Raw genomic sequence first — 15,609 nt, forward strand, 5'->3', positions numbered from 1 at the left:
GAACTCATTGGCATTGGCTTAACTTCAGGTGAACAGAAAGGCTGGGTCACAATTGTAAGTTGTCTTCATTCATCTTCACTTTTATTATTTTGTTTGTTATCTAATTTGTTTCAATTGCAAACATTTCTAACAATCAGAGAGGTACCAACCATTAAATATTTTATTGTGTTGGATTAAAACTGGCAAACGCTAGAAATGAGCCAGTTTGTCCTCATTTGGCATTGACGTGCTGTGTTTTAAAAGCATTGTGCCCAATGGCTGCATAAAACACAATGTCAAGTATGCTTTCAGTAAAAGTTTCACCTGTTCAAATATGTTCTTATTTTTTACCACAATTCATTTTATTTATAGTTTCACTAAACAAAACAGAACAAAAGAAGAAAAAAAAAAAAAGTAAAACACTTGTCCATAGAAAATGTTCTAGCATATACTGCTAGAAATCAGGAACCCTAATTGCTTAGTTTAAGATTCTCTTTTAAGGTTACCATTGAGATCATGTTACTTCAACTTGGTTTCTAAGGAAACCAAAGTCTACATAATCATAAGACACCAGCAAAAAAAAAAAACAAAAAAACCATAACAAAAAAAACCAACCCAAAAGCTCCTACAACAGACAAACCAACCCAACAGTATTTCTTTTTAGTTGTCTTATAAAGAGAGCACTTTCAAAATAATATTTTATTATAGCTGAATTAAAAATACATAAGGTCATTCTTTCCACATTTTGCCATACAAAAATTGAACACAAACTATATAAAAAAAGTATATAATCTCCACAGATTTATTCCTTTACACAATTATTTTCAGTAGCTAATCTTTTTACATTGGGAACAGATTAATTAGCTGGAAAACAATTCATAAAGGACCAAACATTTTGTTTGTGTACCAGATATAACCTGAATCTGTTAATCTTTGAAAATTTCCTGTACTTGCTTATACAAAATGATTCAGTGTGCAAATTGATATTCACAAATTAATATATGCATTAATTTGTTGTCGGGTTTTTTTTTTTGTGGTTTTTATTTTTCCTTTATACAGACATCTAAAAGTTAGATTTATTATAGTATTGAGTAGTATTGCAATGTGTTTTATTTCGTCTTGGATTCAAGACTGCAACATACTTTAAAGTACATTTCCATTGTATACTGATTCCAAACAATTGACATCCTGATGATGAGTTGTGGGAGGAGGGTTCTACCCCAGAGTATTGATTTGGTCAAGGAACAAAAGACAAAGTCATTTTTAAGGGCATTTACTGGTATTTTTTCCAAGGGAAATAACATGAAAATTTGTAGGTAGAAGATCTTAACTGGGTATTGCTTTTTTGCTCGTTAGTTTGTTTTTGTTTTTCCATTTCTAAAGGAATAGAAAACGGAGAGAAGTTTAAAAAAAAATAATAATAATAGAAGTTTTCTCCTTGAAATTTGGTTTATTTTTATACTGCCAAAACAAACTTTTCATTAAAAGATGAGAATATCATTTTCTTCAACCAGCTATGTTTGGATTTAAGGTTGAAACTTCAGTTTTATCAAGGAGGAATTTTTTTGTAAGGAGGAGAAAACATTGCAACTGACTATAATATATAATATATGCAGGATATATATAGGTACACATGCAGTAATACAGAGCCAGCATCTCCACTGGTGTAAGACATCTGAGTGTCTCTGAAGTCACTGCTTGCCTAGCTAACATCAGCTGTGAATCTCACCTAAGAATTTCTTGCTTAACTGATATTCACCTCTCTGTGGTTGCAAGAGCACATTTCTGAACTACATAATTCTGATACAAAAGGCATAAGTATAGCAGAATAGGGAAGTTTACAGCTGACCACCTGTGCACCGAATGCATCAGTGACAAGAAATGGAGGTATGTCTGTAATATTACTCAATAGTACATTCTTTTAAAACTGCTGAAGGAAAAGTCAAGCTTGTCTTTGAGAAAGCTGCTAAAATTCTTTTCAGGTCTTCAGAAACATTTTATTTTTCAATGTATTTCTTTAGGGCTACTTAACACTGAGACCACATAAAATTCTAATAGCTTGTTCAAAACTCATGTGCTCTTTCAGGGTAGAGCCTTCGACATACCAGTCACTGGCCAACGTGATACTTCTCTCTGAGTGAGCAGTTCCACATCTGTGTTTTCTAGGTGGTACTCATTTTATTTCTAAAGCTGTTAACAAATACGTATACAAAAGATGCTTCTACAGCGCAGTAATATTAAATGCATTATTTTAAGGCAAGCACATCAAATTCAACTATGCTGACAACTCTGAACTTTGAGGTTAGTAATAAGGTTCCTCACTGGTGTTTATTGGTACCCAAATTTGTAAAGCTGTACCTAAACGTGTCTTAGTATGCAACTGCACAGTTCTATATAGCAGCTTTTCAGAATTATACAGTACAAGGCTATTTAGCAGTACTACACAAGAAATGTAGTGAACAGCATTTCAGAACCTAACTTGATTCATTTTAATTTGTAGTTACACTGGAGAATATTCCCTTTTGCCAAGTGCAACTTGCACTTCTATATTTCACTTTCTTTGATATCTTTTGGGCAGTTGTTTTTAAAACTTCCATAAAGTATATCACTTTTCTTAAGGATTGCATAATTTAAAGATGATGGAGGGTCTCATTTGACAGGGAGAAGCTACTTCTGTTTTCCAGTGCTTTCTCCAGATTATTTCAAGTGATGAAATTTTGTAATTTGTCTTAGAGAGTTTTCACCATGATATAGATAAATGTTTAATTAAGTGGAAAAAGAATGCTTATGAAGTTACATAACTTCAGGTGGATGGAGATGAACTGAGTGTATATAAAATTTGGATAGCTCTCCCACTAAACTACCTGAAAATACATTTATCAATGTCAGTATTTTTATGTTGATCTTCATAAAGCACAACACTTCTATTAAAGGTTTGATTCTACAGAAGAAAGTAACTGTGGTTAGGGAGGTCTTTGCTACAACATTCAGAGCTGCATATGCTTCTGCCACACATTGCTCTGAATGATATAAGATGTAATTATGGGAATGATGGACCTCAGTGTTAAGCCCATTTATTTGTTCTGCTTTTGTGTGGAAAGGCAAACTGAAGACCAAGCTGGCCTGGTTGAGGACTTCTGAATCCTGTTTTGTCATTTTGTTCTCTCAAATTCGAAACATCACTCTCTCTCCTTGCAAGGTACCCAAGATCGGTAGCCATCCTTCCTGTATGAATGGTGACGGGCTTTCTCCAGGCAGGTGAGAATGTTGTTCCATAGGACCATCCAGTCAAGGAGAAAACATGAAGGGACCTTCCACCATTCTCTTCTAAGACAAGCTTAGCAAGTAACTACAACAGAATTCAAGTTGGGTCAATTTAAGAATTCAGCAGAGAGGCTTCTACCATACCTAGCAGATCGGAACTTGAGCTCATGGTAACACTGCACAAAGCTATGATAAATGAAAGTGATTGGCAAGGCTAGTAAAACAATGCCACTAACCACGCAGATTCCTCCAAGAATCCTTCCCGGTACCGTGATGGGACACATGTCACCGTAACCAACTGTGGTCATAGAGATGATCACCCACCAACAAGCAGCAGGGATGCTGGCATAATCCTTATTCTTTGTTCCCAAGTCCAGCCCATTTTCAAGCAGCTGGGAAAGTGCACTGAAAATTGCCATAGCAACACAGATAAAGACAAGGAGCATCACCATCTCTCTGTAACAGCGCTTCAGAGTCAGACCAAGTGTTTGAAGGCCAATGAAATGACGAGCCAGTTTAATCACCCAAAAAATCCTCATCATTCTTAAGACCCTCAAGGTGACTCCAGCCCTCTGGAGCTGCGAATTTTCCCCTGTAAAAACTGTCATTAGAACAGAGATGTAGTAAGGAGTAATTGCCAGTAAATCAATAATGTTGAGAGGTCTTCTGACAAACTCACACTTGTTCTTTGAAACGATGAACCTCACAATGCATTCTGCAGTGAACCAGCCTATGCAGATAGCTTCAATTATCCTGTCAAAAGAAAGAAAAGGTACAGCATTTATGTTCAGTGGAAGGGCTTTAGTGGAGGTTTGATGTTTGGTTTTTTTTTTTTTTCCACAGACATTACCAAAATTGACATTCAGACCTTCACAAACAACAAACAGAAAGCCACACTATTTTTTATTCTGAGCATGAAGCACCAGATTTCAGCAAATAACATTAGGATCTAATGAGGTGTTTGAACTGATCTGTGCTAAGAACTTGTTCGCTGATCATTTCCTGTGGATTACATATGCCTATCCTAATACTGGAGAAATATGCCTACAAAATCTGGGACCATAGAGAAAATGCTGTGCCACCAGTGCCAGTGTGTAACATAATCTAAATTACTTCTTGGTTTTGTTTTAAATCTGCAAAGCTTGATCCACTTAAGAATGCCGAGGACTGTGGATCAGTGATCTGGCAATGTGTTGATCCAGACATCCAAACTAGAATGAAAGTGAAGATGGAGTAGGTGGAAATCATCTATTGCATCAGATAATTGATGCAAATTGGCTCTTCAAGAACCATCTGAAACCAGTCTTATTTGCATCCCAAACAGGGGCTTTACCTAGAACTGTATTCAAGATTTCATAGTATTGCCACTAAATACAGATAGTATTTTATTCTTCACCACTGGGTACATGTAGCGCCAAAGTAACAATCTGGTGTGCCTTTGTTTACCACTATGCTTAGCATTACCAAAGTTTGTATTTTCTTTTAAATTTAAAACTCCCTCTAAACTGTGCCATAGCAAAATGTCAGGGGAAGCAAACTGATAAGGATCGTCTTCTCAAATACAAATAGCTGCCTTGATAAAAGAAAGCATTGCTGTCCTGGAGGGTGATTTCTGTACTCTCTTGAGTGTTTTAAAGTCCTGCATGAGCATGTGAGACTTGAGAACATTTTCAAATTGAAACACTGGAAGGTAGAAACAGAAGATAAATTTTATCTGCAATTATTTGATACCGGTTGTGCACATTCTATTGAGTATCACATCTCAAAATCACCCTTTTCTTTAGGAATTCAAACAGTTGTCACTCGCTTAATATTGGATGGAACAGGAGCTAATATTTCTCTCTTTCCTTTGTTTGCTTACACTAACTTTTTGTGCAAAGAAGTAGCCACTCACCAATGCCATCTCTACCAACAGGTCTGACACCTAAGTAACCTTAGAGTGGAGACCTGAAAATGCTAGATTCAACTTTTTTCTACTGCACGTTTCCTAGTAAGTTACTGTCTATAGAAATGATAATGACTTGTAAGTAATATTCAACTGTCATTTAAAGCATAAAGTTTTGTTTCCGTAACATGTTTACATATACATACATATTTACTGTTACTGAAATCTGTTGACATTATTGTTAAGACAGTGGGCTGCTAGAGAGACAGATTCTTTTATAACTGCTGTAATTATGTTAACAGACTATAAAACAACCTTCATAAAAGCTTCTCACACTAAAGGTTTAGCTTTATTTCTTTATTCACTTCAGTTATATACTAAAAAGTAGAGACAATAGTGATAGTTGATGTATATTCATTGTGTATGCTATAATTCCACAGACCTTGTTATAATCTTATTTGTGTTTCACAAATACCAGTGAAAGCCCTGTAAGCAAGGAGCCTTTCTTAATAAAGGGCTTATAAAATACTTGTTCATGTTAGCAATCTCTGATGTAAGGACCTATGAATTTCAAAAATAGCTTTCCCTTAGGAGTTAGGTGTTCTCTTAAAAATTAAGCCTTTGAAGGCACTGGTGTTCCTGTTAACAATAATAGTGAGTGGTGTCTATGTCAGATCCTGATCTGGTTTTAAAAAGGAAGTTCAGATCATAACGCCTTCTAAAAAAGTCTTGTACAGGATATATGAAAGTTATTGTACAAATGTGAATTTTTATTACTCTGCATTGAAAAATCAAGAAAAAACATTAGTGGGTCAATTCACTTCAGTCATTTTTACCTACATGACTAGAAAATAATAAAACTCCCTGTAGTAAAAGGAGCCAAACAGCATGGTTATAGTAATGAACAAAATGATGAAGGCTGGATGTGCTTCTAAGTTGGTGAGTCTTCCTGTAATTATTCAAAAAAAAAAAAAAAAAAAAAAAAAAAAAAGGAGCTGGAAATAAATTTGCAGCCAGGAATATTTTACAGTGTCAACAAACTTTGTTCTGTTCCATCTGATGAGATTTTCTGTGATAGTTTTGCCTGTGCTCTACGACATTGAGCATTTAAATGAAAAAGCCGTTCTTAATTTTACCATTCAAAATTGCTTCATGTGGTATTTCCTCCTGATGCCCCTAAGACAGTGGTGGAGTAATTCCTCCACTGTATCCCAAATTGGCAGGTTATCTGTGAGCCAAGTCCTGAGGAAGGTAGGTCCTAATCATTGCGACTCAGTAGAAGTTAGCTTTATGAATCACTGTTCATTCAGTACTCTGGCATAACTTTGAGAAATAGTTGTGCAAGTAAAAATCCATGTTAGATGAAATGTGATGAATCCATTCTTCTACTCCAAGTCCTGAGCATGAAAAATACTGTAAATCAATTATACTGCTTCAGGAAGAACTGGAGAACCTTTCATTGTAGACTACAAGAGAGATAAGGAACATCGGTGATGTAAAATGGCAAAGCAAGATCCAAAATAGTGGACATGCATTACATCTGCTTGAAAATATATTGCACTTCTATTCCTCCATTTATTATTAGTTTTTTTAATCAATCTTTTTTTAACATCAATTACAACACATCCTGGCTTGGGAGGTGACAAAGATGGGTCTTTTCTTACTATTTAGACACAATTGAAGTGCGTTGTACCTCCTCTTGTTCCTCCTCTCCTTGCTTTTTTTTTCTTTCTCCCATTTCACCCATCATAATGAATCACATAAGTGAGTGATTTGGTGAGCACAGCTAGAAACCTCTGATCTGTTGTGAGACCTAGAACGCTATACACCTTGTTTCTACCTTCAGATCGTCTCCCTCTTCCTTATAGTGACTTCTCTTTATAACTGAGTTATATCCTTGTCAATGGAGAAATAATATCTAATTAGAAAATCAAAACTGTTCAAGGAATTTAGTATCAAGCTAAGGACAGCTGAAATTCACTAAGAAGACTAATGTTACCAAACTGTAATCAATTCTTAAAATATTGCTGCAAGTTCACATGACAGACTGCCTGTTCCTGAAATAATAAGCTGCATTAGCATCTGTATCTAAGTGTACAATTAAATCTTGAGCTTTATTTGGTAAGATGTAATACCTATTCCGTTTTAATGTTTGTTGGTTTTGTTCATTAAGTTCTAAAATAGCTGATATCCAAAAAGGGAAAAGGAAATTAAAAACAAGCTCAATACAAGAAGTATTTATTTGGTGATTCCCCACAAAATCTGAATAACCAAAGAGAATATGAAGTTTTTAATTAACTATAGATTATTTCTGCTCAAACTTACTGTTTGTTGGCCCAGAGCCAAGTTGCATAAACGAGGATGGGATTTTGTTGGTTATTTTTTGAAGAAATTGCCTCTTGATACTTAATGAGTCTTTTGGCCATAAACTGACAATAAAGCTTTTCTGAACCTCACTTCTGCTGTAATCCAGTCAGTGTTTAATCTTCTGTTCCATCTGATAACTTCCTTTTGGAATAGGCGCTTTTATGTTCACTAAATTAAAGTGCTTGCAAAATATTTTTCAATCACTAACAAGACTAGTTTTGCAATATGATTTAATTTATTTTTTAGTATAATAGCATCATAAATTGTTTGAGCTTACTATTAGTGCCTTGGCCCAATGTGCCAGTTTGTATACTTTCAATATTCCCTCGTGATTCAGCTGAAATCTCCCCAAAATATTCAATTGTGGCTCTGTTACTGATTCAGCTTGTAAGTAGAACATAAACATCGACAGGACACGTGGAAAACATGAAACAGTTAAAGACAGTCTATGACAGGATTCGATGCTGCCAGCACTGATGTGTTAAATTGTTGCTAAATCCTATTTCCATGTCACCTGAAGAACATCCCAAGCAGTAGCCAGAAAGATCAAACTCCTGCTCAGGAAGACTCATCACCATTTCAACAAAAAAGCCTTTTTTAATCCTTTTGAAATCAACAGGACTTCTGCCTGCCTACAAAGTACAGAGCAAGGACCAGAGAACAGCCAGTTTTGCAGGCATTTTCCCCTTCTATCCCTGCTCTGGTTGCAGTATCTCTCAATGCATTAAATGTTGGTTAGTGCCTGATTCTTGTGGGGAGGGTGTAATGACCAGCACTGCCTGGAGGAGGGGAAAATGCTTCCTAGCTTCCAGGCAACATCTGGATAGGAACATCCCAGCCCTGAGGTCCTCAGCATCTTTGTCATGTTCTTGGAGCGTGTGATTAGCACACAGCCCCGGTGAGATTGTTCAGGTTCTACTGTGTGGCCAGGGTGCAACACGTGTCCATTCTTTGTGCTATCTCAGTTTTTCAATGATCTCTTAAATTCACAAGAAAAATCCCCATCTTTGTTTTTAAAACTAAACCTGGAGTTCTGCTCATTACCTTCAGCCTACTTTTACAACCAATTTTCTCCAAGAAAGAATTGCTTATGTTTATGAATAGTTGTTGAATGTGAACGTTTGGGCATTCTGAATTAATAATGATTTCTGTGCCTCTGAAATTCAAATGTAACTTTTTAAGCTGATGTTTTGCAGACATGAAGAAGAAAAGAAAAAAAAAAAGCTGACTGGCATCTGTTGAGAAACGCTGTTTAAATTCTTTTGCTTAACAACACAGCAATCATATGCGTGTGACAACGGAGGGACTTTTTCAATATCAGTTTAATCGTAAGTGGAAAAGAGGCAACAGCTGCTTTTTATCCTACCTAGCTACCCATATTTAGTCTTAGAAAGACAGTTTAAAGACAGGCAGGTAGAACTGCACTGGCTCTAAGTTAAGCAGCTTCAAATTACTTCCTGTCACAGGCTTAAATTCCTTCCAAGAAGATGATGCTTCTGGTCAGTTTAAGGATGAGACTGTGATCAGAGACTCTCAGTATGTGAACGCTGGCATAGTTCAGAAGAGAGCAAAGATGGCTTGAATTTGCCAGAAGCAACAGAAGGGAGACATGTGTCCCTCCTGTCTGCTCCTAAACTGTGCAGATCTGATGCAAATCTTTAGCTCTGGTAAGTGAAACGTGCCAAGTTGGGGAAGAGAGAAATCATAGAACGCGAGAAAATTTTAATAGCTCATCCTTCATCCTAAACGTGGACCTGAGGAAGGCAAACCCTCTGCAAATGAGGGAATTATATTGGCTCTGAGATCTGTGAAATTCGGAGGTCAGGTTCTTCATCTCTCCTTTAAAAGCCTTGGAGTTCTCTGTTGCCCTCTAAAGGGTGTTACTGCAAGGACCATCAACAGACATACGCTGCTCACCCTCTGACAGTGCTATCGCAGTGAAAAGTCATAGCAACATAAGGGTCTCTGAGAAAGATATGGGAAAAAATTGGTGGAGTCAATTCCTCTTCTGATGAAGAGGTTTTGTATAATAGGAAAGGTAAGTTTGTATGATAGGAAAAAAATCACCACCACCACAAGATATAAACACAGATGGTATTAATTGGCAGCAGTAGTAACCCTTACTGCAAACATCATTAAGGAGGCTGACTTTGTATATTATGGAATTTGTTACCATCTTGCCCTTAGAAACGATGTCCAGATATAGGGGAGACACCCTGGCTGAGCTGCTTCCACTACAGCTGCTCTAAGTGGTTCTGTGTGTGGTTACCTCAGTTTAGCCACAGAAACAACTTGTGCAACACCTTTCCAAGCCATCAGTAAAACAACACTGAGAAAAGGACAGATGTTTTTTTTATTGGTAAACCTATGGAAGAATGAACATATAAGCAAGATTTTAGGGCCACTGAACTTCCTGAGGTAATGCTCATCTAAGCACTGACTGATACTGATTTGAATAGTCAGTTCCATCCATAATCTCCTTTCTGATGAGTTCTAGATAAGCTCATTCAATTTTTATTGCTAAAACTTTTTGAAATGTGTTTTTAAGGATAATGCAAAGTCTTTGTACTGGTAACTAAGTGCCATATGTCAAAACCCACCTCCATACAGCAATAATGTCACAGTTTCTCCTGGCAATGAACATTACTGCATATTATGTTACACAGAATTTCTCTGTTTCAGTAAGATACCTTGCTTAATAAACAAAAGACAGAATTTCACTTGGAACTTTAGGATGGCTCTGGAACCAGTGGCAAGTTTCTACAAGCACTCTCACTGACAGGCGGTGCTGCCACAGTATGTCTCTCCATGCACTGCTGTGCAGTTTCTAAGGCCAGACTTTCAGGTAAGCTGCTCAGGTTTTGGAAACGTAAAGAAAGGTAAATGAAACGATGTCAGATGACAACTAGGCATTTAGGATCATAGAATCATTGAATCACCAAAGTTGGAAAAGACCTAAAAGATCATCCAGTCCAACTGTTCAGCTATTACCAATAGCTCCCACTAAACCATGTCCCTCAACACAACATCCAGTTGTTCCTTGAACACCCCCAGGGTTGGTAACTCCACCACCTCCCTGGGCAGTCCATTCCAGTGCCTCACCACCCTTTCTGAGAAGTAATATTTCCTAATGCCCAGCCTGAATCTCCCCTGTCCCAGCTTGAAACCACTCCCTCTAGTCCTAGTTCAAATCCTCTGGCAAAAGTTGGTAGATACAGCTTAACTGGATTACTCAAAAGCAATGGTAGCTCACTCCTTTTCTCTAGACATTGCAGGAACTTCAGTCATGATGCAGCATGCAGAACAAGGGAAGGAGTGGCTCTTCTAAGGGGACAAGGCCACCTCAGGAGTTGACAAGCTGTGGACAGGAAGGAATACATTTGTATCTGTTGTCAGTGTGTTCACATTAAATTGCTATTGATTCCTGTACAGAGATAATAGCACACGGGCTAAGACACACATGAAATGAACCAGTCTGTGTGTTTGTGTGCAACAGACTTTTGCGAGAAGGTTAGAAATTATTCACAGCAACTTTTACAGTTATTATTGCCAATCCATAGACTGCTACAGCTGGTCCTATGGAAACTCACCCTGATGCTGTCAGTGCTGCTTTCCATTTTAAAAGCAGCCTTCCCTGCCTTGGCAGGCGCTTGGCTATAGAGGAAACCTCATGAGCTCTTAGAACCTTAAACCTTGTTACACAATATACAATCGGAGGAGTAAAAGTATGCGTTTCTATACATGTTCTTGAAGATGAAGGTAATGTGAAAGAAAAACTACGTCATCTTCCTTGTTCACCTGTGCATTAAATTATTAGCAAGTGGAAAATTGTTAACGTCCACATCATATGAGCAAAGATATGGCCGAAATGCCACGTTGATATTATGTTGCTGTTGCATGTATTTCCCCGGACCTAGTGGTGATATCCAAGCAATGTGCTGCCTTACATAGAGGTCACGCAGAGAATCCCCCATCTGAAGTAACTCTGCAGAGGTTATGTAAGGCTTCCTAACTGGAAGAACGTGTAAGAGCAGCTTCTGACATAGCTGCATCTGGGTAGGAACCAAGAGCTTCTCAATCTGTAGCTGCTTTCTTGTTGTTCATACAATTAATGCTTTGGCTCGGCTACAAACAGAAATACAGGTGCACTTTCCATTAAGTTAATGGAAACTAGGAAAATACTTTCCAAGGAATTAATTTGGCTGAATGTGATATATCACATTCCAATTAACTCTATGGTAAAAGATGGTAATTTCATAATGACGGGGCTGCAGTTTCACTGTGGGGCCCCTTGAGCAGAGTAGAAGCTGAACACTTTTCGTTGAATATTCTATTGGCTTTAAACGAAGAGATGTGGGAAATACAAGAAGCATTTACTTTAATCTGTGTTGTCTGAGGCTTATTTATGAGAGAACTCTTAGTGGAGCAGCGCTCATTCTGTTCTCTAGGAGAGCAGAAGATGGAGAGTGGTGTAACCGAAGTCGGCAGAGTTACATGGCTGTAACCCCGAGCTGAGGTCACAAAGAGGAGCAACAAAGGGGCTGTTCTAGCTTGGAGGACTCGGAGCCGAGCCTAAAACCGGGTGCCTTCGTTTCTGGAACTGTTTCACAATGCGTAGAGTGTTTACACGTGTTGTGTCTGTAAGAAACGTAAACATCTGCTACATTCGCCTAGCGGGGTACGGGATGAAGCATTTCAGGAGCTCCGTGCTCAGCCCGATAGGTTCACTCAGAGATGCTGAGTGGCAAAAGGGGAAGGGGCGAGGCCGCTCCCTGCACGCCAGATTTGACCGGGTTAGATCCGTCACACTGGGTCTGCTCCAGCAGAAGGACCTGCGTGAATACCCGAAGCGTTCTCCCCGAAGGAAGAGAAGCGTTCGATTTCCTAAACAGACAGTACGATCTAACGCGATTTCCCGAGCGTGCGAACCTCTCTCTGTGGGTAAGGAGCCCCGCGGCTTCCACGAGGGAGGGCGCGGCAGCTCGGAGACATCGCGCGGAGAGCGGAGCCGCGCTGCTCCCGCACCGGCGGATCCCCCGGCAGCGGAGCGCGGAGCCGCCCGGGCCGTCGGGGCAGCGCCGTCTCCGCAGCCCCCGGCTCCCGTTCCGGCGCTTGGGCTTTCCCAGCCGCGGCTGCAGCTACAGAGAACGAGGACGAGCGGCAGGACAGACGGGACGGGACACACGGGACAGCGGGAAAATAAAGGATCCTCCTACCCTGAGGGCTCCCTGACTGACTCTGCTGTGTACCTGCTCTGCTCCTCCACGCTGCGGTTCTCCGGCGCCCGCCACTCGGGCAGGGTGCTGGCGCACAGCACCACCATGGACACGATGACGAAGAGGATGGAGACGGTGGCCAGCACCTGGGCTGCCAGCGAAGACGTGGGCTCCTCGAAAGTCCTCCGCATCCTCTCCAGCCACTTCCCTCCCTCGGCCGCAGCCGCACGCCGGGCTTTGCCCCTCGGACCGGCGCTGGACTCTCCCGGCGGCTCCTCGGCAGAGTAATAGGTGCACGTCTCGGACATGCGGTCGTCGAGGCGGCGCTGGCAGCAGTAGTCGAGGTGGGAGCCCTCCAGCCCCCAGTAAATGAGCTCGTTGTAGAAGGAGAGCTCGCACATGTGCGGCACGAAACGGAGGTGTCCGTGCCGCACGTAGAGCATAATGAAGCCGAAGGCCTCCGAGTGACGGTCGAAGAAGTATTCGTTCCGCTCCCGGTCGTAGTCGTCGCACACCTCCAGCACGTCCTGCTCCGACAGGCAGCCGTGCAGGCGGCTCACCCGCCGCAGCGGGAAATCCTTCAGCACCTCCCGGGAGAAAGAGTACCGGGTGCCCCCGACGTTCAATACCACGGCGGGGCCGCGGCCAAAGTTCATGGCTTGGGCGGGACGGAGGAGGGGGGCGGGCAGGGCAGGGCTGCGAGCAGCGGCGGGGGGCAGCGGCTGCCCCGGCCCCGGCTCCGCTCGCAGCGCTCGGCGACGGGCCGGGGGGAGGAGGAGAAGGAGGAAGAGGAAGGAAGGCGGAGGGCTGCGCTCCGGCACCCAGCGGCGGCGCAGGGCTCGGACTCCGCTCGCGGGTGCGGCCGCGGGGCCGGGAGCTCCGCTCCGCACCGCTCCGGTGGCGGTGCCGGGCGGGCGGGAGGGAGGCGGGGTGGGAGGGGAGGGGACGCGCCTCCCCCGCGCCGCGCGGAGCCCCAGCCCTCGCCTCGGCCCCGCCAGCGTCCGCCCAAGCGCAGGAGAAGTTTGGGGCGTTTCCCCCCCCCAAAAAAGATGAGAGTTGGGATTCGAGCGCTGCTCGCACACCGCGGACGGCGGCTGCCCGGCTCCGTCGCTGGGTTCCTTCAGCCCTCCTCTCCTGCACAGCTGGAGGAGGCGGCAGCTGCGCTTCTCTTTCTCTCTTCTTTCTCTCTCGCTGCGCGAACGCCGCGAGTAGTTCGAAGTGTCAGTCAGCGCCTTGCGCTCCCGGTCCAGCACGGCACCATCACCCCGCCAGCAGCTGGCTGCTCCCCAGCGCTCCGGGCTCACGGGTTCGCATCATGCTCGGGGAGTCCCTTCTCACCACCCTCTCGCTGTCCGTTCGTTTCCCCGTCGCCCTACCACAGCTCTCCCAGCCCGGCGCAGCCGGTGGTGAGGCTGCGGGAGCACCCCCGGGTCCGAGCGGCGCTCACCGTCCCCGTTCTGTGTCGCTCGGTACATGTGTTTGTCTTTACGGTCGTTGTTACCGCCGCCACGTCACTTTCACAGCCGAGGTTTGCACACGTGTGAAAAGAAATGGACGGCCGAGTGGTTCTGTAGCGGCAGCTGTGATTGAAAGGAGGAGGCGATGAAACCGGCCGTGCCCCAACGCCCCGCCCGACCCCACTCGGCCGCTAGAGGTCCCCGCGCGTCGCTGTTCTGCCCGAGAGCTCCGGGAGGAGCGAGAACCACCCCTCGCCGGTTCGGAAGGTGAGCGCGTCGGCTCCGCATCAACATCGTTCTGCTCTCTTTTGGGCGTGCTGGTGGCTTTTGTTTTTCGTACAGCTGGAAAAGTGTTTGCTTCCAGCAACCGCCGCTGGTTCGTGTGCTTTGTCTGCTCGTTAATTTTATAAGCAACAAAGGCTCTCTCAAATCTCTGCGCTTTGTTTGTTTGTTTTACATGTATGCTTCTGCCCTTCGTTCTTCCAGAAACAATTATTAGAATAATTGGTTAAAGAAAAGAGAGAGAATAGCAGAGTCTGTCCGGAGCTATGTTAGCAATAAGGTGTTATCCAGGTGCCTTCAGCATCACTGTTTGCTGTGCCTCCTGCTCTGTACATCTCACCACCCACTACTTTGCTGTGAGTTTGCAGAGAGGAGCAGAGCAGGCAGGGCCCTGTGTGGCAGCTCAGGAGTGTGCCTTCAAGAGATCACTCTTAGACAGACAGAGCTCTGTGCACTGCCAGGCCTGGTGGCAGAGCAGTTAATGTGCTGGGAGTGCTGCTGTCACCTTGTAGCTTGAAAGTGACCCAGCGGGTGAGGAATACAGGTTGCTATGTGAGCTTTTCAATTTTTCTGAACACAGTGATTTTCTCCTTTGGATCAACACTTGTAAGCGAAACTAACCTGACATCGGTTGCCATTTTCTTCCCTCTTTGTGGTCAGGCATGTTGCACTTCAGTTATTTTAGCTACAGTTTCCACCTTTCAATAGCGATTTGTTCTAGCTGTGTCGGTAGCTGTAAGCCACGCGTTCCCTCACCATGAGCAGCAATTAGCCAGGAACAAGCACTCGGATTTCAGACAGGAGTTGTGATTTCCCAGGAAGTGTTTTGATTTGTGGCCCTCTTCAGCTGGTCACACTGTACATATAGAATATATGTATATACTGCTGTACATATAGAATAGCAGCTTTATGGCTCAACTCGTGGAAGTTTGGATGTTTTCATGTGTGTCTCTTATTTCCCCGGAAGTACCAGTGAGTAGAAAAGCCTTTTTTGTTGCGTTTCATGAGTGAAGAAACTTGAAGAATAGGATGGAGATCCTGAAAGAGACAAGACGCTTAAAGAGTCTGAGTGCAACCGTAAACAGAAACATATAAGTGCAAATATAAGCAGAAGACGACACTCCTAACTGCTGTGGTTGGAGAGTTTGAAGTGGTTCTC

At 42.6% G+C, this 15,609-nt stretch overlaps 2 protein-coding genes across 5 annotated transcripts in view; one reads left to right on the forward strand and one right to left on the reverse strand.

Annotated features, from left to right (window-relative positions):
• Positions 1-663: 663 nt before the first annotated feature.
• KCNG3 (potassium voltage-gated channel modifier subfamily G member 3) lies at positions 664-13,461 on the reverse strand. Of its 2 annotated transcripts, none has more exons than XM_085543030.1 (2): positions 12,712-13,461; positions 664-3,996 (listed from the first exon to the last, which is right to left on the reverse strand). In XM_085543030.1, exons 1-2 carry the CDS (start codon positions 13,365-13,367, stop codon positions 3,351-3,353), a joined length of 1,302 nt encoding a protein of 433 aa, XP_085399156.1. In that variant the 5' UTR covers positions 13,368-13,461; the 3' UTR covers positions 664-3,350. The 2 variants fall into 2 exon arrangements, with proteins under 2 accessions (XP_085399156.1, XP_085399155.1); XM_085543029.1 differs by having other exon boundaries at positions 12,745-13,367.
• A 15-nt stretch (positions 13,462-13,476) lies between these two features.
• Positions 13,477-15,609, forward strand: part of MTA3 (metastasis associated 1 family member 3) — a 130,210-nt gene continuing 128,077 nt past the window's right edge. For 2 of the 3 annotated variants that reach the window (XM_085543027.1, XM_085543026.1), the window contains exon 1: positions 13,677-14,435. The gene's annotated coding sequence lies outside the window, so the exon portion shown is untranslated. Of the gene's footprint in view, positions 13,568-13,676; positions 14,436-15,609 lie in introns of those variants that run through there. The other variant, XM_085543028.1, reaches the window with a different exon arrangement.

This window comes from Coturnix japonica, chromosome 3 (genome assembly GCF_054131305.1).
Source record: "Coturnix japonica strain WE chromosome 3, WE-NBRP24, whole genome shotgun sequence".
NCBI classification, from domain to species: Eukaryota; Metazoa; Chordata; class Aves; order Galliformes; family Phasianidae; genus Coturnix; species Coturnix japonica.

Bases quoted from the DNA above. Each gene is read 5' to 3' on its own strand.
- KCNG3 (XM_085543030.1), bottom strand. From the start codon at position 13,367: ATGAACTTTGGCCGCGGCCCCGCCGTGGTATTGAACGTCGGGGGCACC. The intron at 3,997-12,711 runs GTAGGAGGATCC...TTCTTTTGACAG, and splicing joins TCAGTCAGGGAGCCCTCAGG to GATAATTGAAGCTATCTGCA.